Source organism: Drosophila gunungcola, chromosome 3R (assembly GCF_025200985.1).
Source record: "Drosophila gunungcola strain Sukarami chromosome 3R, Dgunungcola_SK_2, whole genome shotgun sequence".
NCBI lineage: Eukaryota > Metazoa > Arthropoda > Insecta > Diptera > Drosophilidae > Drosophila > Drosophila gunungcola.
In genome coordinates, this window is record NC_069139.1 from 12476151 (window position 1) to 12496798 (window position 20648).

A 20648-nucleotide genomic window follows, 5' to 3' on the forward strand; every position below is an offset into this window, starting at 1 on the left:
AAGATCGTTTGGGGGATACGCATAAGGAAAATCGTTTAGTTATTGTAGTTTAAGTAAAAAGATTTCACCCAAAAAGTTAATTCTATAGTTGTTACAAAACTATTACAACTGTTACCAAATTAAAATTCTTATTTTAATACCTTTATTACCAATAGAACTTCTTCAACTTATAAAGACTTTGAGATATAAAGTTCAAGCTATAAACTAGTTAATCTTTCCATTTACAAATGTTGGATAAATAAGAGTAAAAAGTCGAGTATGTAAAAATAAATTACGCATACTACTAGTTGATCGATTCTACTAATAAGAAATCACGTATACGACTGGTTAAAGAACTTTGCCAAAATATTTGAAACAAATTGTTGCATACTTTTAAGAGGGTACATTAGACGTCATATTAAAGTGGTTTTACCGAATAAAGTTATTCGGTTGATTTTAATCAAATAGAATTTCAGTCTAAGAACCTGAATATTTGTGATTATTATTAAAGAAAATAATAACAGATAAGCATGATACTACAAAAAATATTTGATGTCTAAAAAATGACTTTCATGGCTTTATGCAATGGGGAAATGGCTATAAATATTATTTTTTAAACAACCACAGATACTTACTCTGGAGGATCGTAGGGAAAGCGGGCTATGAACACGCAGCAGCGGCCTTTTCCAGGAATATCCAGCATATCTACCTGCGGTTCGCTGGCGCCATTCAAGCCATGATTGCGTGCTGGTCATGGAAAACGATGTTAATATTTCAATTAAGGACTAGCAACCAACTAAACTCACTGTCCAAATCAAGGGCGCCCAGTGCCAGGCCGCCGCGGTTGTGCATCATGGAGACGCTGAGGCCGTCGGTGAACTCGTCCAGTCCCCAGTTGCTGGGCGGTATGGGTGAGCAGGGCGAGCTGCGGTTGTACCGCGTCAGCGGTATGTCGATCTCGTCCAGCATCTTCATTTCGAGGCCTGTCGCAGGGCGGCGGCCGTGAACGGATACGAAGCGCTCGAAGCGACGTCCAGGAAGGGCGGGCCATAGGAGCTGCCCAGTGCGCCGGCCGTCCCGCCGCCGCCGCTCAATCCGTACAGCGAGGTGGCTCCGGTGATGCCGCCCACGCCGGGCCCCACGCCCAGGCCGCTCAGACCGGCGGCTCCCAGCAGGGCGCCGGTGTCCAGCAGGCCCAGGTTGGCCATGGTGGGGTGCGTCAGCGAGGAGCCGCCGCCGGCGCCCAAGGCCGAGTAGCTGGTCGAGCCGGCGGGCGGCAGGTTATGCGAGTTGAGTGACAGGAGGGGCATGGTTGTGCTCTGCAAATTGTACAGTTGTATTGTTCCGCGCTTCACGATTCAATTTGATACGAATTTAATTCCGTTTCAATTTCAGTTGCCGTTTGTGTGTTGTTTTTTTTTTTTTTTTGTATTTTTGTGCAATTTGGATTTTTTGGTTTGGTTTTTTTTTAGAATTTACAGGGTATTATTTGTGGTGTATTTCGGTTTTTGTACAGGTGTCGTTACACAAACATAGAATTTCACGCACACACACAGATACAGATGCAGACATACATATATATAGATCGATTGATTGACATTTTTCAGATCATAATCGGAGTTATGGCCCAGGGAAAATAGATCGAGTCATCATTAAGTGCGGAGTATAGAGAGCGAGAGAGAGAGAGAGAAAAAGGGAAGACAGAGAAAGCACATAAAACGGAAAGAGAGATCACAGATACACGTTTATTCGGCTGCGATTTTCAAACGCATCTAGTAGAACGTCTTAAATGGGCATCTATGCATGAACAACTGAACATGTTGGTGGTGATTTTCGGCTGGTCATGAGTTTTTGGCTATGGTTTCTGCAATGAACTGAAGCCGTTTCCAAGCGAAGTTTCATGGTTGTGCCGCACGGCTAGCATCCAATCATCACCATCAAAAAACGTTAATCAACAAGTAACGGAAAGCTTTCAAATGTAACTCCTTTAAAACAAATATACTTAGTATGCATGTTTGTATGTCTGTAAATGCAGCAGATGCATGTGTACTCGCAGTTTTATATCTCATGAACTTTCAAATTCCGATTACATTTTTAGCCATTACTAATTATAACAATCAGTTTTTAATTCAAGTTCAAAAGACATTAAAAGAGTATCTGAGTTTTGTTATAAGAACAGGGCAAATGGTACATGGAAGATATATTCATGTTAACGAGGGATTATATAAACGACATTAAGGACGACATTAACTATCCTTTTTGTCTAATTACAATGCAAGTGATTGAGGGACTTATGTGATGAAATTTCTACCATGCCAGCGAATGCGATTTAAATTAAAAAAGGCATTATACAAAGGAAATCGGATACAGAAACAGAAACAGATATAGGTACGCAAACGATCTAGTCTGAAATGGGTGAGTGTGATGTCGTGTCATGTGGGGGTGGGTGGGTGGCTTACAAGTGGGTGGCTCTGTACATAAATGTTTATTTTCATCAGTAATGAGACTACAACCAAAACGCAATACGTGAGCTTTACACAGATGGCTGGCGGCTGCCGCAGCGACGATCAACGAACTATATGCTATGCTATATGGATACTTAAACGGATCGAATTTACATATAACATATAACGCATTGCAATTGCACTGGCACTGGCTAGATGTGGCAAGCTTGAAAGCATATCGATCGGCAGCGGTAATTGCTGTAATTGCTGTTGTTCGTAGTTCATTGCGATTGAAAATAGCTGGTTTACCTGACTTAATGCCGTCGGCATAGCCTTCATCGTGTGAATATTTACCGGCAAGGGTGGAATGCCAGTGATTCCACTAGTTCCGCTCAGCAGCTTCTCCACGGACGTCTGTCCGGTTCCGTACTGCATCGCCTGAATGGCATGGCTGCTCAGGCTCGAGGATATGCCGCTGATTGAGTTGGGTACCAGGGCCGATATGGATGACAGTCCGCCCACTCCGCCTCCGCCGCCCCCGCCTCCGGCCATGCCGCCCGAACCGGCGGCGGCAGCAGCGGCGGCCACGCTGTGCGAGCCGAGGCTGGTGCCGCTCAGGCTGGTGCTGGCCCCTCCGTTGGGCAGCGTGGAGGCCAGCGAGTGCGGCAGGCTCGAGTAGCCGGAGGATAGGGCCGAAATGCCGCCCCCGCCCCCGCTTCCGCCCCCGCCACCGCCACCGCCTAGAACGGCCCTTTTGTAACGGTTCAGTTCTTCTTCGAGTTCTGCAATTAACCCATTTAGTTAACTGCCCAAGCAAAGGCTGTGACGCTGCAGTACTCACCACTCTTTGATATGGTTCTAAATTCGCTATTTACCGTGCTCAACATGGAACTGGGCGGAACTGACATGCTGGCGCTGGCTGACGTACGAGGCTGTTCCAGCTCGGCCAGCACGCGATTATCCTGCAACAAAAAAGGATAAGAAGGGTTTTAGAATATATGTAAAGAAACTAAATCCAACCCCACAAAACATAGCTCTCAAATCATCCTCACATTCCTAGAAAAATTGCAATCTACCTACAAACTGTAAACTAAATATTATGTATTAAAGTAAACTAAATGTATATATGTATATTTATGTATGCAGCTTCAAAAACCTAAACTTATAATACTAATTACTCCATTAGCTGAAGGCCTCTAGCAGCTATAGCTATAACCATTTTTTGTTAGCTCTTTGTTTTATATAAACAAAAAATTAAGGAAATAATCTAAAGAAAAATGTACTAAAACTTTTTAGTAAAACTAGAAGGGACAATCCTATGATAAAAGTGAATATTTCCAAAACTGAATCCCAGTAGGCTGTTTCACAGTTGTGATTGGTCTTTCCTCAACTTGCCTTAACACATGCCAAGTGCATGGAAAAGATTTTTAATCGGAAACAAAAATTCCAAATTCAACGTTAGCGATCCAAACAGCCCGATCGATCATATTGTAAGGATGGACGGTCTGAAGTTCTCCACACCCGGTGGCGTTTTAATCAATGGGGCCAAGGACATGACCGAAAATCTGGGAGAGCTGGAGGTGAGGACCGACGAGCTGCTGAACGAAGCGGAGCATGTGAACCAGGATTTGGCCAACTGCCGAATGTTCCGCGAGGAGCAGCTGCTGAAGCATCTGGCGACGAACAACAGCGACGAGGAGCAGATGGAGATGCTGCGCGACAATATGGAACTGAAGGTGACCGCCGAGGAGTTCCACCAGGGCATCGAGCTGATCATGGACAAGTACCGCCAGCACTGCGAGGGCGACATGTTCGTCGATAGCTACCAGCTGAGGGAGCGCTACATGGCCGGGCTGGAGCAGGTGGTCAAGGAGCAGGGCGCCCGGATCGAGCACATGGTAGAGGTGATCAAGCTGACCGCCGAGCTGGAAGATCGCACCAGTGATGAGAACCGGGGCATTATACGCCAGTTAATCGGCGAAAATGAGCAGATGCGGCGTCAGCTGCAGATCAGTAGCGCCGATCAGCTCTTCCACCAGGGATCTCTCGGTTCCAGCGAGAGCAGCACCCAGATCGAGCCAAGCGCGTCCACTGATCCCGACGCCTCCGGCACGAACAGCATCAGCAGTCTGGAGAGCTTTCTATCCTGCCTATCGCTGGGCAACTTGGATGATGACGATTGCTCCTCCAGCAGCTCGTTGGTGAGTCAGCTGGAGGTTAACCGCTTCATCGAGGAGGCTCTGGCCGAGGATCCCATGGAGCTGCCGCCCATTCAGGCGGAACAGGCGGAATAGGCTTATTAACTTTCACACTCAACACTTAACACAAACATTAAATATTGGCACTTGCGTTGATTTACATAGTCTTGACGTTGGACCCTCAACTGTGAAATAAATAATAGTTCGGGATGGGAAATCACTTTTATTTTAGATATCTTAAGTGAATTCCCCATCCGAAATATAATTTATTCAAAACTACACTTTCTGTATGATGTTTTCCCACTGTTACCTGTTGCTGTTTGTCACTCTTATAAATATATATATACAATTTTATAACGTTTGGTTTTCCTGTTTAAATGCTGTAAAACTAGTCGTATGGGAAATTAGAAACCCCCATGTTTGTACCTGCTCAATCTTCGCCATTATGATATCAATCTCGGAGCCTTGGTCCTGGTGACTGATTGTCGGTGCCCAAGTGACGGTGGAGCTGCTGGCCGATGTAGGAATGGTTGCTCCGGCCCCGGACGACATACTGCCCATTCCGGAGCAGGCCGAGCGGGATGCCTGTTTGGCCTTCAGGGCCGAGGTCAGTTCGATTTGCAGCTCCTCGCAGCGCACATTTTCCAGCGCAACCTAGAGGCAATTGGTTTAGTGGGATCAGTACATATGGGATATTGGGTTTTATCAATCAGTCACCTTCTTTTCCAGTTCCCGGGCTCTCGACTGCAAATTCTCCACCGCCTCGGCATCAGGGCGAGCGCTTCCGCTTAGATTGCGTATTTGTGCCAGGGTTTCCTGTATGGAAAAACAATATTTTAGCTTTGTAAAATTATGTTAGCTTTAAATAAATATAATTCTATTAATTCCATTAGGGTGCGTTGCATTGGAATAATATTAAGAAAAATAAAAAAAGTTGAATACATTGTTTCAAATTTAAGTGTCTTTGTAATGTCTTTGCTTTAAAGTTTAGCCAGCTTTCAATGTGAAATAACAAATACAATATCAATGCAATTTCTAAAAAAATTTTCTAAAAACTGTATACTATTCCACCTGTGCTACACAGGTTTGATATATAATATATTGATTTATAATACAATTTATGATCAAATTGAAAGAAGGCACTCACCTGATGCGCTCGCTCGATCTCCGTGCGCCGCATCTCCGCATCGCGCAGCTGCAGGCTGAGGGCGTCCAGCATTCCGTTGGGGGCGGTGCCAGCGGCCACGGCAGCGGCCGCCGACTGATGGTGGTGCATCGACTCGTACGGCATGCTGTGGCTGCCCCTCGGACGACTGCAATGGAAACGATAATCGCACATCAGAATCAGAATGGGGCCAGGCCAGAAAATCTGCAGCGAGCCGAATGGCCGAACTGCCGCTGAGCCTGGACTATAGCTACACTTGGCCCCTATAAATAGTTGCTGTTTTTATTATCCTTCGCTTGGCTTTCTTGCTTATTTATTCATTGGCCTGGTGAGTGTGGAAATAGGTCAGCTGCCTGGCTTTTGTCCACAAGCGGCCCGGCACGCACGTGTCCCTCTGGTGTGTGGCGAACTTTGAACTTTGGGTTAATTGCCTGCCTGACCGTATTTGTTGTTCACGCACAGCCTACAAAAACTGAGATTGGGCAGCCTGTCCAGTAGAATGGCTCTCCCTGCTGGCAGCTGTGCAATCTCTCAATTTGCAATTGATGCTGTCGCTTAGAGGCTACTCTGTTTAATGGTCATCGGTTAGATTTATGTATGCAATCGAAGTATTTAGTCAGCACAGAAATGTGTATTATTTGATATCTCTTCCTCTTGTATGGTTAAAAATTAGATTAATATTTCCGTCGAGGTTTCCATTTGCTCGCAACCAAAGAGGCCAACTGAGCCAAACAAAACATTACGCATACGCCACCGAAAGCATTTAAGTCAGTTGCATTACTCATACGCCACCCTTGCTCGATGAGACTATGAAAGGCGCCAGTTTGTCCAGACGGCGGCAAGACCAGATATAGCTATCAGCATCGATTCAATGTAGGAAATGCAATAAGAAGAGGGTTGGAAAACTTTTTGAACTTTAACTGACTTTCCACAACTGAAACCTTAAACCAGTCATTAAATGCAGGATATACAAAATTGAAATCCATTTACCGGAGCAGCGCCGCATCGATAAATTGTTATTAATACATCAAAGCTCGCATCCATCGGAAAGCGCCCATACACCTCCCACTGCACCACCCACTCCTGTGGGCCGTCAATGCCACTGTTTATGGGGTCCGATGGCTGGGCTGCCTGACATTTAAAAGCTATGACAGCGTTTATCCACTGCTGATGATAATGATGATGCTGATATTGCTGCGTTGTTGTGGCTGCAGTTGCTGTTGCTCTTGCCTTTCCTTTTGGCATTGGTGTTGGCGGAGCCCCGCCCTGATGGGCGTGTGCATGACAGCATCTAGCCGGAGCCAAACGGAAGTCTTTGGCATTTGCAAAACGCCCTTCCGGCACCAACCACTGCCCACTAAAACGATTTGATGGCAATTTCAAAAGGGCGGATGAGCACCTTGTTGCACTGATATCAGATATGTATATTCCTGCAAACTGATAAACTCCTATGGGTTTAGCAGGTGAAAAAGTTGGTATTAAACTGGCAGTAATACCGAATTTGAAGTCACAAAGAACTGCTTAATATTACAATGAATTTGGAAATGTAAAGAGGTTCGAAGTTTTGTTAAAACAACTTCTGCTTATATAAATCTTTACGTTTTTGAGAACTTCAAAAACTTAGTTTTGAGATTCAGAAAACTTATAGATATTGAAAACTTCCAGTTTAATGAAAAACTATTCGCACTTCAAGGGCACTATTTACGCTTTAATCTCCTCAAAAGTTTGCATACACATAATCTGTGTGTAAATTTCTTAGTCACATTTTCATACTATCTCTCAGTTCCGTAAAAGGTTTAAAAGTCGCGTGAGGGTGGTTCGATTTGTTTTTTCAGCTGACCCGCAATCACATTTATTATCTCATTAACTGGCAATCATAGCGGCTGGATATCCTGTCATTTTACTTTGCGCTAAGCACTGTACACTAAACACCATAAATATTAAGTACTCACTGACACAACTGCAGTGCAGCGCGACTTGGATGTGAATGTGAGAGGGAAATGGAAAATGCGAACTGGGAAAAGCGAAAAGCGAAAAGAAAACCCAAGGCAAAAGCACAGCCACTAGTTGCTGTTATGCACTGTGTGTGTGTGCGGGTATATGCGTGTGTTACAGCTGCAACAATAGCAACAACAAGTAGAAGCACATTTGCCCTACTAGTGTTACTGTTACTTTGCCGCTGTTAATGGATCTAGTTTATCTTTTGTGTGTGCGACAGAGATAGCCGTGAGTAACTGTGTGAGTGAGTAGGCTATATAAGCGGCGAAAGGGCCAGAGAGAAAATGTCCCTTCTGAGAGGAAGAGAGTTGGCGCATGGGCAAAAAGGACTTGAGCTGTTTACAGTGCTGTTACTGTTAAACCTTAACTGTTAGCATTAACAGCCAGTGTGGCCATGTTTGCTCAGTGTGTGTGGGTGTGCCTGTCTTTGTGTGGGTGTGCATGTGGGCCGCAGGATTTTTTAATTATGATGAAGCACATTGCAAGCATTTCGCAATTGAAGTATATGTGGGCGACATTGGCCTGTGTTGGTTGATGTGAGTAGTAAAAGTGCACCGAAAGAAAACACAAAAACAAATCTTTAAAAGTAGCCAAAGGTTCCACTAAAACTGTAATGCTCTTAAAAAGGGTAGAATTGGTTGAATCTATATAATCTATATAAGTAAGCAGACATCATAATTTTTGAGCCCTAAAGAATGCAATAAAATATAAATTATTTTATAAATACTTCTGATACCCTATTTGAATTTCTACTTAACATAGTTTATAGAAATTACTACTATTGAACTAAAATGTATACAAAAAAATTTGAATATTTTTGGCTTAGCTTATGTTTTCTTGGCCACCGTTTAGCAGTTTCTTTCTTGACAGCAGGAATCTTTTGTGGTTCCGTGTACAAGTGTGTGAGCAACTGAGTAAAAAGAGTTCTTTTTTATATTTGGCGTGTCCTGTGTCCGGCAGTATCCCTAGATTGCTATCCGGCCGCTGTCATTTCCTTGTTTGTCTTCAAACACAACAGCAGCCCTAGTTATTTGCGACTCCCCTCGAGTTCCTTTTACCCTTCCCTGGCCGCCCAGCGCTAGTGTCTGTCTGTGCCTGTCGGTGACTATTTTAAGCACCACACTGCTTGCCGCACACTTTCGGGGGCTCGAGCAGTGCTTGGCACCATTTATCTCCATACACACTCCCCACACACACACACAAACACACACACACCCACATACAGGCGCGCACCCAGCGACATGAGCCTACGTCACAGTCGACTTGTTTGCCAGCCTCTCAGTACAACATTAAAGCCACCATCAATTAATTATCATCTGGTTAAAAGGTCCATTTTGTCAAGCCATTAACATACCAAATCGTTCATCATTTAGGCTCCATCAGTCAATAAATACACAGAAGAGATAAAAATTCATCAACTCAGAAAGTCATCCTATAAATTTTGTTTTAATGAATTTAACTTCCCAAATTTGTCCTTTTTGCAAATTAGGTATCTATGACTTCAGTGTACCTTTAAAATGTTATACAACGATTCAAGATATCTATACATAAAAATTAAAGCTTGCTCAAAGCTTAATTACAAAAATTAAATTAAAAATTTACCTCCTTTCAATTCTATTTTTTTATGAACTCATTATTAGACCCACCACCAATGCACCATTAAGCAAATATTTACTTAAATTGCTAAAGGGAAATAAAGCAATATAGTTAACAATTAAACAGTTAAAACAGACTCAGTGCGTGCTCCAAGAAGTAGATTGATGTCTGCCGCCACCGAGAGGAGGCTTGAAATTTTAATGAGTTCTTAAAGTGCAGATTAGCTCGAACATCAGACTGCGCACCAGGCAGCCTCTCAGGAACCTACCAAACCACCCGAAACTGGGTTGCGGCCTGGTGCTGCTTTACACTCTATTAACCCACATTCTGGCCAAAGTCGTTGCGGCCATCGGAGTTAATTAAATGGAAAATTCCCATTCACTCGGAACTGAGCTACGTTATCTAATAGGGCGAAGAGATACCGGGAGCGCTACCCCAGTATCTTAATTTTCAATCAACGTGGCGTATGCGTAATATCATATACAAATGTCAGGCAGAAAGTGAACAACACGCAATTTGAACAACATTCGGTGAAATTCCGTGGTTAAAAAAGCTAGAAAGAATGGAGACAAGAGGAATAATGTCCAGCTCAACTTTTGTTAGCTACTACGAACTAATTTAAAAACTTTGTTCCGTTTTTCGGTTTGTGGTGCTCCAACTTTGATTTACTCCGAAGTGAAGTTGCCAGAGAACCCAAAGAAAAAATAACAAAGAACAAAACTGAACTACGAAATTGCAAATTTTACCTTGTATATTGACGGAAAAGTTTGCAAAGAAAAGCAATTAATTAGCATCTGACGACGGTTGCCTTGACAAACTCATCGAAAACGCCAGAGTTGGCAGTCCAAAACTAATATTTACTGAACATTCTCAAGTCAAGATCGGAGAATGTTTAAAAGCACCCTTGCCTACGACTTGATGCCTTAATGAGCAGTCGTTCAATTAATTGAATGCTCACACACTCGCCCCGAGTCAAGCACATAACAATTAAGTGCTTCTAATTGCAGCAATTACAGTTAAGGAAGCCAAGAGCCAACAGCCATTGCCAACAATTACATGCATAAATAGTCGCACATAGGACCGTCAAAGTACTCGAGCCTATGACAAGTGGCAAGTTCTAAAAATAACACTGCGAACAGAAACTTTTTAAAGTCAAGCAATTACATTTAAGATGTTGGAAAAGTTCATTATCCTGCTGCTGGCATGACCTCAATCGCAGAGCCAAGGAAAAAAGCGGAACCAGAACACGAGCACAAAAACTATCTCGCCTATTTATAACAAGCTGCACACACACAGCCCCCAGCACACGAATTTCATCGCTTCTGGTCCACAAATACTATAGCTTTTCTATAGAAAAACCATAGCACAGTTATGGGATGGGGTGTGGTGGTTGAACCGGGAAATGGAAAGTGGGTGAGGATTTTTCCCCGCCAGTGGACATCTCATGGTCGCAGCTTGGCTGGCTGCCCAGCATATAAATTATTGATTGCCATGTGTCAAAATTGGTCAAATTCAACGATTAATCCTGAGCGAAAAATGTTTACTCAAATTTGTATTTATTTTTAAGAAGAATATATCTAATTTAAATTCTAAGAGTTTTTCTATTGCATCATGTTAAATTAAAATATTCATACAAATAAATATCTTTTAAAAAATCTGCTAATATAAATTCTATTATCAAAAATCTGCAAGGAACGTTTATGCAACAGTTTGGTTTTAAATTCAATTATTAAATGTTAATAATAATTATGGGGGTATCAATACGTAAACAATCTGACTTCTAAATATTTTCGCCCCGGATTCATGTTGCCCAAGACGAGATTTATTTTTCGCTCATGCTCGCCCTAAAAGTATACGAGTCATATTTCGTTCTTAATTCCTGTTTTAAAACCCATTTTATTAAAAGATAATCATGAATATTTAAAAATAACCTGTAGGGGTTTGATTCCAACACACCAAAGTTTGAAACATGGAAATTCTTTATTTTTAAATTTGTGGATACCCTTAGATTTTATCAATCGTGTTTGGTTAAGTACCCGCACCGTGCTCCGGACCTTTAGCGCGTGACTTAAGATCATTGCATCGGAAACTGAGTAAACCAGTCCATAAATAAAAACAAATAGAAGCAACAACAAAGGGTCGGAATTAAACGACGGTGAGCAAGGGGGTAGTTTACACCCACACACGTAGAAAACTCCGAACCGGAGAAGGTAACGGTAACCACATGCCCATTCTTGGATGTATGTACGTCTATAAAGGTGTATGCAATATCTGTGTTACGCACGCAGCAGCAAACAACTTTAACACTGTTGTTGCGCAGGCTGGGTGAAAAGTGTGAAAACCGCCCCCAGAGCCAAAAAGTGGGACTTTTCTTCTGCTGGAAGCTTATGAATATGAAACGCTCACAGGCACACACACATGCGAATGCGACACATGCTGCTCCTGCCGTTATTTTACTGGCATTGGTATTGGTGCTGCTCCAGTTTTGCTGGCCATTTACATTTCCATCTACTTTACTTACTTGCCTCTCGCTCTTTGTGTTTCCCTGTGTGCGTGTATGAGTGTGTGCGCGCCGTTTAATGCCCAAATGCAGTTGATTTCGCCTATTTCCTTATATCAGTTATTTTATTTATGCATTTTTCCATAATTTCGGTTTCATTCAGGCTTTCAGTATGTCTTGGTATTAAAGCTATTACCCGCATTTGCATATTGTATATGCATCAGCATGTGGGTGAGTATATGTGTGTGTATGTGTATGAGTATGAGTATGCGTGTGTGGGAGTGAGTAGTTTTACGTTGGTTGTTCTTTTTTTTTCTTCCTTCATCGATATGCTTACACTTTTACTTTTCACTGGCCCACCATTTTTTCCGGGAATTATATCTTTTGGGTCTTTCACTGCACTCGCGGCGAGTTTTTCGTTGTTAGCGAGAAAATGGAATTTTCACGCAGCAGCGGTGCTGTTGGGAAAACATTTGGTGTACAGCGAAATTTTTCGTAAGCTCGCTCGCTCGCATAACGGCTCTTTTTTTTAGCTTGCGCAAAAAAAGGATTTGCTCCACGATTCTTTTCACTTTTTTCTTGGATTGCGAATTTTGATTTGGGTTTCGGAAGCACTGGTTTTATTTTTTCGGGGGGAATTTAACGGGTTGCGAACCTTTTTTGCTGTTTCTGCTTCTTGCTCGCTGCTGCTGCTACTGCTGCTGCTTTTTCAGGTCGCCTCAGGTTTTCCTCTTCCACGTTTGCGCTGGGAAATTCACATAAATGCATAGAGTTTACACTAGGCTACGTAGGCTGTACATAATATCGGAAAAACGCGATCGGTTGGCTATATATGCTACTGCTATATAGAAAAAACTCCGCCTAGTTGTCCACTTTCTGTGGGTAGCAGTTGGGTCTCAGTGCGAAAACCGAAAAGTGGGTCATCTCGGTCGCGCTGCTCGGCTGGTTTGTACTCTGATTTCCACCCAACTGACAGCTCGATGCTCAGTGTGCCAGAGCAGAGTGTCCCAGTACCCAGAACCCAGTACTCAGTACCCAGTGGTGGCCAGTGTGCGGGGAATCGATTTTTCTGCGAAATGACACTGAAAAACGGGCAATTTTCTCCCGCTCACGTTTTCTCGTTTGGGGTTGCAAGTGGGAATGTTTCTGCTCTGGCGCTGTTAGCAAGCTAATAGTTTCGGCTGTTATCCACTAGCAGGTCTTTTCTCTGTTAACTACATACATGTGTGTTGAAATCCATTACTTTAATTTAATCTAAGTTCTCTCACGATCTGTTCTTAAGGTTTCCCAAAGTATGCATTGGAATTTTTACCCTGGAAATATGAATTGCTTTATATTAAGGGATTTAATTTAATAATATCATTTTAACCTAAAGTTAACCTAAAGATCAGGATATCGACAAAGACAGAATTTAATCTTCACTTACAGAAACTTGTCTAACTTGGATTCTATTCTTTTCGAATTGCTGTAACTTAAGGAGGGTGAAATTTTGCAACGGAAATTATAACATTCTAATTCTTCATTTAGTAAACGCATTTAACTAATTATTTCAACATTCAGACATCAAAGCAGTATTTAGCAATTAGTTTTTGATCTACCAAAATACATGAGTTCGATGCTTACTTCTCCCAAACAAAATATAAAACAGGCTTTCTGTTTGGAATATAAATACATTTATTTGTCGTTTTGCTTTCGCTATTTCTACATTATGAGTTTGTTGCCTTTTTTTTGGTTTAGTGTTCGTTTTTCTTGTAACATTTTTTAAATAAAATAATTTCTTTATCCATCCTGTTGATAGTGCTGTCGGCTACTAATGTTTTTCGCTTCCGCATTTTTCAAATCGAACATATCATTAAGTAAATGATTATTATGTATAGTGTTTAAATTTCCAACTCTAACAATTAAAAACAGTTAAAAATTTAAGTGTCTTCCGTTTTCGTTTCTGTTTTTATTCTTCCCGTAGTACATTTCCTGTTTCTCGTTTTTTTTACTAATTTTAAATTTATTCGTAGGGGCTTTGTTCTAAACAAAAACAAACTAGCCGATGTTGTTAACAGAAAAAGAATGAATTATTTACAATAAATTGTAAATCATAAAGAAACACTTGCACACATCATATCGATAAATAGTTGTTCACTAGTTAATTACAGTGCTTAGCTTCGCAGAATTTAGTGTCCGATTATTTGTTATACATAATTACGATGTAAATAATGCCTGTGCTTTAGTTTCAACATATTTTCATTTACGATCGAACATTTTACTTGGGCTGTATCGGGCGATTGGATATCTTAAGTGTGTGTTCTCTCTTGGATTTATTTGAATTGTGTGTGGTTAAATGGTTATTTAAACATAAAATTAAAATGCCACTAAAATTTGCCATAATTAAAGTTTTTAATTCTCTACTCGCATTTACTCTTAACTGTCAGCATTATTTGATTCGTTTGCCGTATTAGAAAAAGTGCACTTATGAATACTGCATTCGGTCTGAAAATAGAACAAAACATAGTCATTGGTTAGTCATTAGGTAAAAAGCCTTGCTAAAAAATGTTAAATTAATGGTTCAATTTGATATTGATTAAGCTAAGAGGTCAACTGTAATCGCCTTAAAGCCTAATCGGAACAATTTAGATGTGATTTACAATTCAAAATAGGCGGGTCTGTCGCTGAGCCCCCGCCCCATAGAATCTCCGCTGCAAAATGCTAAACCAAACAATACCCGGAACGCCAATGGCATGACATCATCCATACGGTTGTTCCGAAACGATAAGAAACCAGATATGAGACGATTAAAGAAACCGGCTATCTTGGCGTTGGCCCGTATCATGTGATAACACCCATGTAAATAACAAGTATGTAGCTGCAGCTGGTTGACACTTACTGTCCTTCCTTGAAGTACTCCTTCAGCGTTGTGCTGAACTTCTTGGAATATTTGACAAACTCCTTTTTGCGCTGCTCCACAGCCTGCTTGCCCGTAACGCCCGGTATGAACGAGCCAATTTCGTTGACCACATCGAGCAGTTTCTTTATGGCGCTGGCGATTTCCCTGTAAAGTTAAACGAAATTTCATTAATTTGGTACTGTGCAACTCAAAGTTAAGACTGTTATGGTTGAATCAGGGCTCTTGGTCATAGTTCCAAGCCAAAAGTATGTATAAAGCTTTAAAATTGCTTACGTTTTATCAGCTTAAAACATACATTTAGCTTACCAACACTGTTCTTCCGTTGTTAAATTAAATATATTAGAACTTCTGAAACTCACAGTAAGGCCTGAGCTTCATAATGATGAAACTCACTAGCTTTAAGTTAAGAAATTGAGATGTTAACCGAAAATGTGCTTACTTGATGGTCTCCAGGAAGGTTTTCCTGTCGTTTATTTCGTCGGGTATGCGGCTGAGAATAACCTTGAGGGCCACGGACTTGCGGTTAAGCTCTTGGAAGGGCTCCTCCGTGCGCGTCAAGCGGTATTCATTGACTATGGTAGATGGAAGGGGGGATAGTGAGTGAGTGTTTGCTACGGGAGGCTGCAGCTCAGGTGCTGGCGTGGCTACTTACGGTCCGCTTCCGTAATGTTGCCCTGTAATCGTAGCACGGCCTCGTTTAGGTTTACGTTCAGATCGGCCCTCCGCACTATCGTGGCCACGAGGTCATAGCAGAAGCCCGGATTATTCTGCTCCGATTTGAGAATGGCGGAGCGCAGAGATTGGGCAGCGCCAACGTCGCGTCGCTCCAGCTGCAAGTAAATGGGTAAAGCAATTACAAACCCGATTATGTTTACGCAACACACAGACGAATCTGGCGGGGCTGAAGGGTCCGGATTCGGATTTGGATTTGGATTCGGATTCCGATTCAAATTCCGTTTCACCTACCTGGGAGAAAATGGGCCGCAGTATGACGGGCAGAACGAGAGACGTGGTTGGCTCGCCCATTGTCATTTCTAGGTAACTCCAAGTGCGCTTGGTCTTCTACTCCTGCCTATGTGTCCTGGTGCATGCTGCAGGATTCCGCTTCCGAGTCCAGTACCGCGCGATGTCCGTTGCTCCGCTCGCACGACCCTCGCAAATCAAATTAACAAAATTAACAAAAATTGTTCACAACAAAATGAGCACAGTGTTTTTTTCGTGCTGTCGAATTACTCAACACTGGAAATGAACTGGTTTGTCATCAAACCGTCTATCGTTCTGGGATAGCTTCGATTGTTTCTGGTGATGACCCGGGCGTAAACAGCTGATTGCAATCGGTTTACGTTCATCATCAGCTGAACTACTCTAGATTTGTTTATGTTTGAAATTCAAGCATTTTGTCAGTGATAATAGAAATGTCCGGTCATACCAGCGATATAAAACTGGAGGTCTGCGTTGACTCCATACGGTCTGCCTTTGCCGCCGAGGCTGGCGGAGCTTCCCGCATCGAGCTGTGCTCGGCCCTAGGCGAAGGCGGCTTGACTCCCACTGTTGGCACTCTGAAAACTCTGAAGGAAACCCTCACACTGCCCATTTTCTGCATGCTACGGCCCCGACGAGGAACCGACTTTGTCTACAGCGACGAGGAGATGTGCGCGGTGCTCGCGGACATGGATCTGCTGCGGGAGAACGGCGCTGATGGCTTCGTTTGGGGATCCCTGAATCCGGATCGCAACATCAATGTGGAGCAGAGCCGACAGGTGATGCTTGGGTCGGGGGGCCTGCCGGTGACCTTTCACCGCGCCTTCGATCTCACCGACCAGAAGCGAATGGACGAGAACGTCCAGCTGCTGCGGGAACTGGGCTTCAAGCGACTGCTAAGCAGTGGGTTCCGCCCCTCGGCCGCCGATGGCGTCGATTGCCTGGCGCAGCTGATAGCCAAACACCACAGGGACTTCATTGTGATGCCCGGTGCCGGCATCAAGGTGTCCAACTTGGAGGAGATCCTAACGGTCAGCCGCTGCCTGGAGTTCCACGCTTCCGCCATGGACACGGCCGGGGAGGATTATGTGGCGCCCAGCACAACCCGCATGGAGTGCGACGTAACTATGGGCAAACAGGATGTGGACCCGTACTACGGAACCAGTGCGAACGTGGTGCGCAAAATGGTTACCATCGCCAATGCCATGAGCTGTCGCTAAAGATCACCCTTAGTTCTTAACCTAATCCTAAGTCCAGCTTTTATTCCTTGACTATAAACCTCGGTATCGTCTATATAGTTCGTATATAGCTTCTAGTTCTTGTTACTACTTAAGTAGTCCTGTCCCTAAAACTCAAAATCCTAAAAATACAACAACATTGCACTTAAGCAGCATGATTGAGGAAACTAAACAGAGTCCATCTGCTCAAAGCCTCCAAGCCTTTAATCAACACCTGGAGGATGCGGAAAAAGTACTGGACAGAATAGAAGCTTACAGACTTAAGCTAAATAACAACATTCATTGCATAAAGAAACTGGTGGCCACCAATCAAAGATTAATTGCTCGGCTGCAGGTCAATGAGCTAAGAATGAAGTCGCTTCTGGACGATAAATCCCAAGATAAGCAAGGGTGGTAAGGAAAATATGGTGATCTGATAGATTCCCAATTTAGCTTCATTTTATTCCAAGTCACAATCAGCGGCCGAGTGGGAAGAGGTATCATCTACGTAGGACCTGCAAGGTGACCAACATCAGGGAGGTATGTTGGACTCAATGCAAGTCCCACAGCTTTCCACCAAAGGAAGAAAAGTCCCAGGACTTTGTGATACAGCACAGGGAAACGAATACTTTGCTTAGCTTACTCAGCAAGGACTTGGACCGGCATAAAGGTGGTCAGGAGCGTAAAAAGAAGATAAAGCCGTTTCCCGATCCTAATAAATGCGAGGAGATTGTTTTTAAAGGTATAAAAGTGTGCTTATTTCAGTGATACTTTCACTTTTTGTGTACTTTTCCAGTAAAATGCATTTTAAAGCTGTTGGAAAAGCTGGACCTGCCAATAGCGTCAATTCCAAGTGTAAAAACATTTTGCAGGCGAGTGCTGGGTGCAATGTCCGAACATCAAATGTCCTGTAGTGAGCAAAAAGAAGTTAGGTCCCACCTGACTTTTATCCCCGTAAATCCCTATTTATCTATTTCTGAATAAACTTATAAATTTTAATTTAATTTGGAATTTTATTTTTAATCTGTTATAGTGTAGAGAAAAACAAAACACCTTTCTCTAATTCAAGTTAGGAAAATTAAATATGTTTTGAAGCTGTAAGAAAATGGGAATATACTCAAACATTATTCCGTTTCATTAAAAAATAATAAGTATAAAACAGGATTTTTTAAAGGTGATTTAAACAAAGTTTGTTAACTAGCTATGTATATAACAATTTCTTGCTAAAAGAGTAAAATTAACTTTTAAATTATTGAAAAGAAAAAATCATCGATAAAAATCGATGAACAAACATTTGTAGCATACGTTCTGGCGCATACCGCGCAGGCGCTAGTAAAAATTGATTGACTCGGGCTGTGTGTTTGGCCAAAATGAAGTCCTTGGAAGCCGAGAAATTTTGATACAGCTGGTTCCGGACAACCCCACATTTCCACTCACTGTCAATGTCAACAGTTAAAGCTGGGCGTACCGAAAATCAACTGAACCATTCGTCATGGACTTCGAGGAGGAGGGAAGTCACCATGGATTCGATCAACATATGGCCACGTACAATGTGGAGGTGAGTACGCAGTACCCCCAAGCTAAATATGTGACTTATGTGGCCCACCCTAGCAGACCTCGGCGGTGCACAGGAAGCTACAGAGCAAGGTGGAGGCTCTGAGGATCCTGCGCCAGGAGCTGGAGCAGTTCCGGGTGGAACGCGACCAGTACAAGCTGGTGGCGGAGACCCTGCAGCTGCGCTACTCGGCGCTCAAGAGCAACAGTGAGCTTCTGGCCGTGGGTGGATGTGGAGCCCTCAGCGAGAACTCCAGCCTGGCCGCCCTGCTCCATGAGACGCGGGAGCAGAACCTCAAGCTCAGTACCGAGGTGGAGGCACTGCGGCAGCGGCTAAACGAACTCCAGGGCGACATGGAACTCCTCCGTGAGACGGAGGCCTGCAACAAGTCCCGCGTGCAGGCGATGACCAGCGAGAACGCCGCCCGCAACAAGGATGAGGTGCAGTGGCGCCGGGAGCGGGCCAACTTTATTTGCCACCTGGAGGGACTTAAGAAGCGGAATGCCCAGCTGGCCTTTGATCTCAAGGCGGTCATCGATGAGAAGGAGGAGCTGATCACCGAGCGGGATGCCTACAAGTGCAAGGCACATCGCCTCAATCATGAGCTCTTTGTGGCCCTCAGGGCCAAGAAAACGCACCCGAGAGTAAGTCTGGATGGTATGATTAATGGTGCATACTTAATTCTTCTTGGTTCTTTAGCTCCTGGACATCGATGGCGTGTTGCTGGAGAACAAGTACCTGCATGAACGTGTAAAGATCCAAGATAGCGAACTGGAACTTACCAAACAGAGCATTACAAAGTACAAGGTACTACTCTAGACTTTTAAACTAATATAATAGATTTATTTACTTATTTTCTGGTACAGTTTGTTTTTAAAAAATACACCAAATTTAATACATTTTATATTTGCTTAACTAACTTTTTATGTTCATGCAGGCCATGCTAGATCCTAAACGGAAAAAGGGGATTGTAAAACTAGGAGGTGGCGGCACAAATGAAGACACCATACTAAGCCCTCGGCAAGGTGAGAATTTATAAAATTGCCAGCACTTTCACCCCAATTAATGTCCGCCTCACTTAGTGAAATCAATCCTGGAAAGTGGCATCGATCTGCCTCAGAAAACGGAGAGCTTAAGCGACCTTAAATCCTTGTGTCTGGCTTTGCTGGACAACCTGAACGACAAGAATTTGGCTCTCTCACACCAGAAGAAGACCAACAAGTATGCTAAAGTAATAAAAGTCAAGGTACATATATATTAAAGTGTTTTCTCCACAGAATACTGGCTGGCAAGATGACCGAGCTGGAACAGCGATGGCAGCAGCTCCTTTCCGAGAACGATGATAATGCAGAAGGTGAGGGGGAGGACGAGGAGTACGGCTATGCACCCTCCCAACTGCTCCTCAATGGCTATTGCGCCGCCATGGTAGATGATGCCGACATCAGCAGCACTCCGTCCATTGCTCCAGATAACGAAGGAGTGGTCATTATCCCAGATCCCAGAGATTCTGGGAAGCACAAGTCGGCAGAAGTCCTGCACTCGGACGATGGAATGTCCTCGCTTTCGACCGAGTCGGTGGATTCGTCTGTGTACGGGGTGGACGTCCAGCCCGAAGACTTCCAGAAGTCTTCGTCCGCTACGACAGATTCGGGTAACTGCGGTCTCAGCAGTCGCTGCACCGGCACACCGCGCATCTCCAGTGCCGTGGCTCGGGAACGGATGGAGGATCTGAAGGATTTGCCACCTCACCTGGCCACCCTCGTCCAGAAGGCACTCCACGATCTGGACATGCGGGACTACGAGGCTATGGTTACGATAAGGGCCGAGAATCTGGCTGCTATTCCTTAGATAAATACTAGTTCAATTAAGGACTCTCGAAGAAATAGATGGAAACCATATCGCAGTGTTGGCAAAAGGTATAAGAATATATATATATATATTACCGCAACAGCGTACAATAAACAGGTTATATGACAGGATAAACATATTTCTCTTTTTGGATTTCATGTTCTTACGGATTTTCAAATGAATTATTTATATTTTGTTTAAATTGCGCGCCCAATAAATTTGTGTTATCGATTAAGGATTATTCAGAGTGTTGGATACCGTTAGCACA

General features: G+C 43.3%; 6 protein-coding genes across 7 annotated transcripts in view; 4 read left to right on the forward strand and 2 right to left on the reverse strand.

Annotated features, from left to right (window-relative positions):
- Positions 1-12919, reverse strand: part of LOC128252660 (uncharacterized) — a 28026-nt gene extending 15107 nt beyond the window's left edge. The window contains 9 exon segments of the mRNA XM_052980560.1: positions 615-726; positions 786-956; positions 959-1298; positions 2778-3205; positions 3265-3385; positions 5048-5275; positions 5339-5437; positions 5769-5934; positions 12536-12919. Coding sequence (XP_052836520.1) covers positions 615-726; positions 786-956; positions 959-1298; positions 2778-3205; positions 3265-3385; positions 5048-5275; positions 5339-5437; positions 5769-5934; positions 12536-12648 — 1778 coding nt within the window. The 5' untranslated portion in view covers positions 12649-12919.
- Positions 3785-4978, forward strand: LOC128252662 (FGFR1 oncogene partner 2 homolog). Its single transcript, XM_052980564.1, has one exon. The coding sequence runs from the start codon at positions 3827-3829 to the stop codon at positions 4715-4717; it is 891 nt and encodes a 296-aa protein (XP_052836524.1). The 5' UTR covers positions 3785-3826; the 3' UTR covers positions 4718-4978.
- A 693-nt stretch (positions 12920-13612) lies between the features above and the next one.
- Positions 13613-16009, reverse strand: LOC128264310 (programmed cell death protein 10). Its single transcript, XM_052999724.1, has 5 exons — positions 15746-16009; positions 15432-15609; positions 15219-15351; positions 14759-14923; positions 13613-14364 (listed from the first exon to the last, which is right to left on the reverse strand). The coding sequence occupies exons 1-5, from the start codon at positions 15809-15811 to the stop codon at positions 14280-14282; spliced, it is 627 nt and encodes a 208-aa protein (XP_052855684.1). The 5' UTR covers positions 15812-16009; the 3' UTR covers positions 13613-14279.
- Positions 16010-16060: 51 nt separating this feature from the next.
- On the forward strand, positions 16061-17147 carry LOC128264296 (copper homeostasis protein cutC homolog). Its single transcript, XM_052999713.1, has one exon. It carries the CDS (start codon positions 16195-16197, stop codon positions 16978-16980), a length of 786 nt encoding a protein of 261 aa, XP_052855673.1. The 5' UTR covers positions 16061-16194; the 3' UTR covers positions 16981-17147.
- A 5-nt stretch (positions 17148-17152) lies between these two features.
- LOC128264305 (uncharacterized) lies at positions 17153-17976 on the forward strand. Its single transcript, XM_052999722.1, has 3 exons — positions 17153-17391; positions 17448-17719; positions 17774-17976. The coding sequence occupies exons 1-3, from the start codon at positions 17153-17155 to the stop codon at positions 17959-17961; spliced, it is 699 nt and encodes a 232-aa protein (XP_052855682.1). The 3' UTR covers positions 17962-17976.
- A 253-nt stretch (positions 17977-18229) lies between these two features.
- Positions 18230-20638, forward strand: LOC128252627 (coiled-coil domain-containing protein 149). 2 transcript variants are annotated; one of them, XR_008267326.1, is made up of 7 exons: positions 18230-18535; positions 18592-19176; positions 19232-19339; positions 19470-19557; positions 19615-19753; positions 19810-20448; positions 20510-20638. XR_008267326.1 is itself a non-coding variant. In XM_052980517.1 (6 exons), exons 1-6 carry the CDS (start codon positions 18470-18472, stop codon positions 20378-20380), a joined length of 1557 nt encoding a protein of 518 aa, XP_052836477.1. In that variant the 5' UTR covers positions 18230-18469; the 3' UTR covers positions 20381-20524. The 2 variants fall into 2 exon arrangements, 1 of the variants encoding a protein (XP_052836477.1); XM_052980517.1 differs by having other exon boundaries at positions 19810-20524.
- Positions 20639-20648: the final 10 nt, after the last annotated feature.

Coding starts and splice junctions, on each gene's coding strand:
- LOC128252627 (XM_052980517.1), top strand. CDS start 18,470: ATGGACTTCGAGGAGGAGGGAAGTCACCATGGATTCGATCAACATATG. Junction 19,558..19,614: donor CATACTAAGCCCTCGGCAAG/GTGAGAATTTAT, acceptor CGCCTCACTTAG/TGAAATCAATCCTGGAAAGT. Junction 19,754..19,809: donor CACCAGAAGAAGACCAACAA/GTATGCTAAAGT, acceptor TTTTCTCCACAG/AATACTGGCTGGCAAGATGA.
- LOC128264296 (XM_052999713.1), top strand. CDS start 16,195: ATGTCCGGTCATACCAGCGATATAAAACTGGAGGTCTGCGTTGACTCC.
- LOC128264305 (XM_052999722.1), top strand. CDS start 17,153: ATGATTGAGGAAACTAAACAGAGTCCATCTGCTCAAAGCCTCCAAGCC. Junction 17,392..17,447: donor TCCCAAGATAAGCAAGGGTG/GTAAGGAAAATA, acceptor TTTTATTCCAAG/TCACAATCAGCGGCCGAGTG. Junction 17,720..17,773: donor CGAGGAGATTGTTTTTAAAG/GTATAAAAGTGT, acceptor GTACTTTTCCAG/TAAAATGCATTTTAAAGCTG.
- LOC128264310 (XM_052999724.1), bottom strand. CDS start 15,811: ATGACAATGGGCGAGCCAACCACGTCTCTCGTTCTGCCCGTCATACTG. Junction 15,352..15,431: donor CAACATTACGGAAGCGGACC/GTAAGTAGCCAC, acceptor CATCTACCATAG/TCAATGAATACCGCTTGACG. Junction 14,924..15,218: donor ACCTTCCTGGAGACCATCAA/GTAAGCACATTT, acceptor TTAACTTTACAG/GGAAATCGCCAGCGCCATAA.
- LOC128252662 (XM_052980564.1), top strand. CDS start 3,827: ATGCCAAGTGCATGGAAAAGATTTTTAATCGGAAACAAAAATTCCAAA.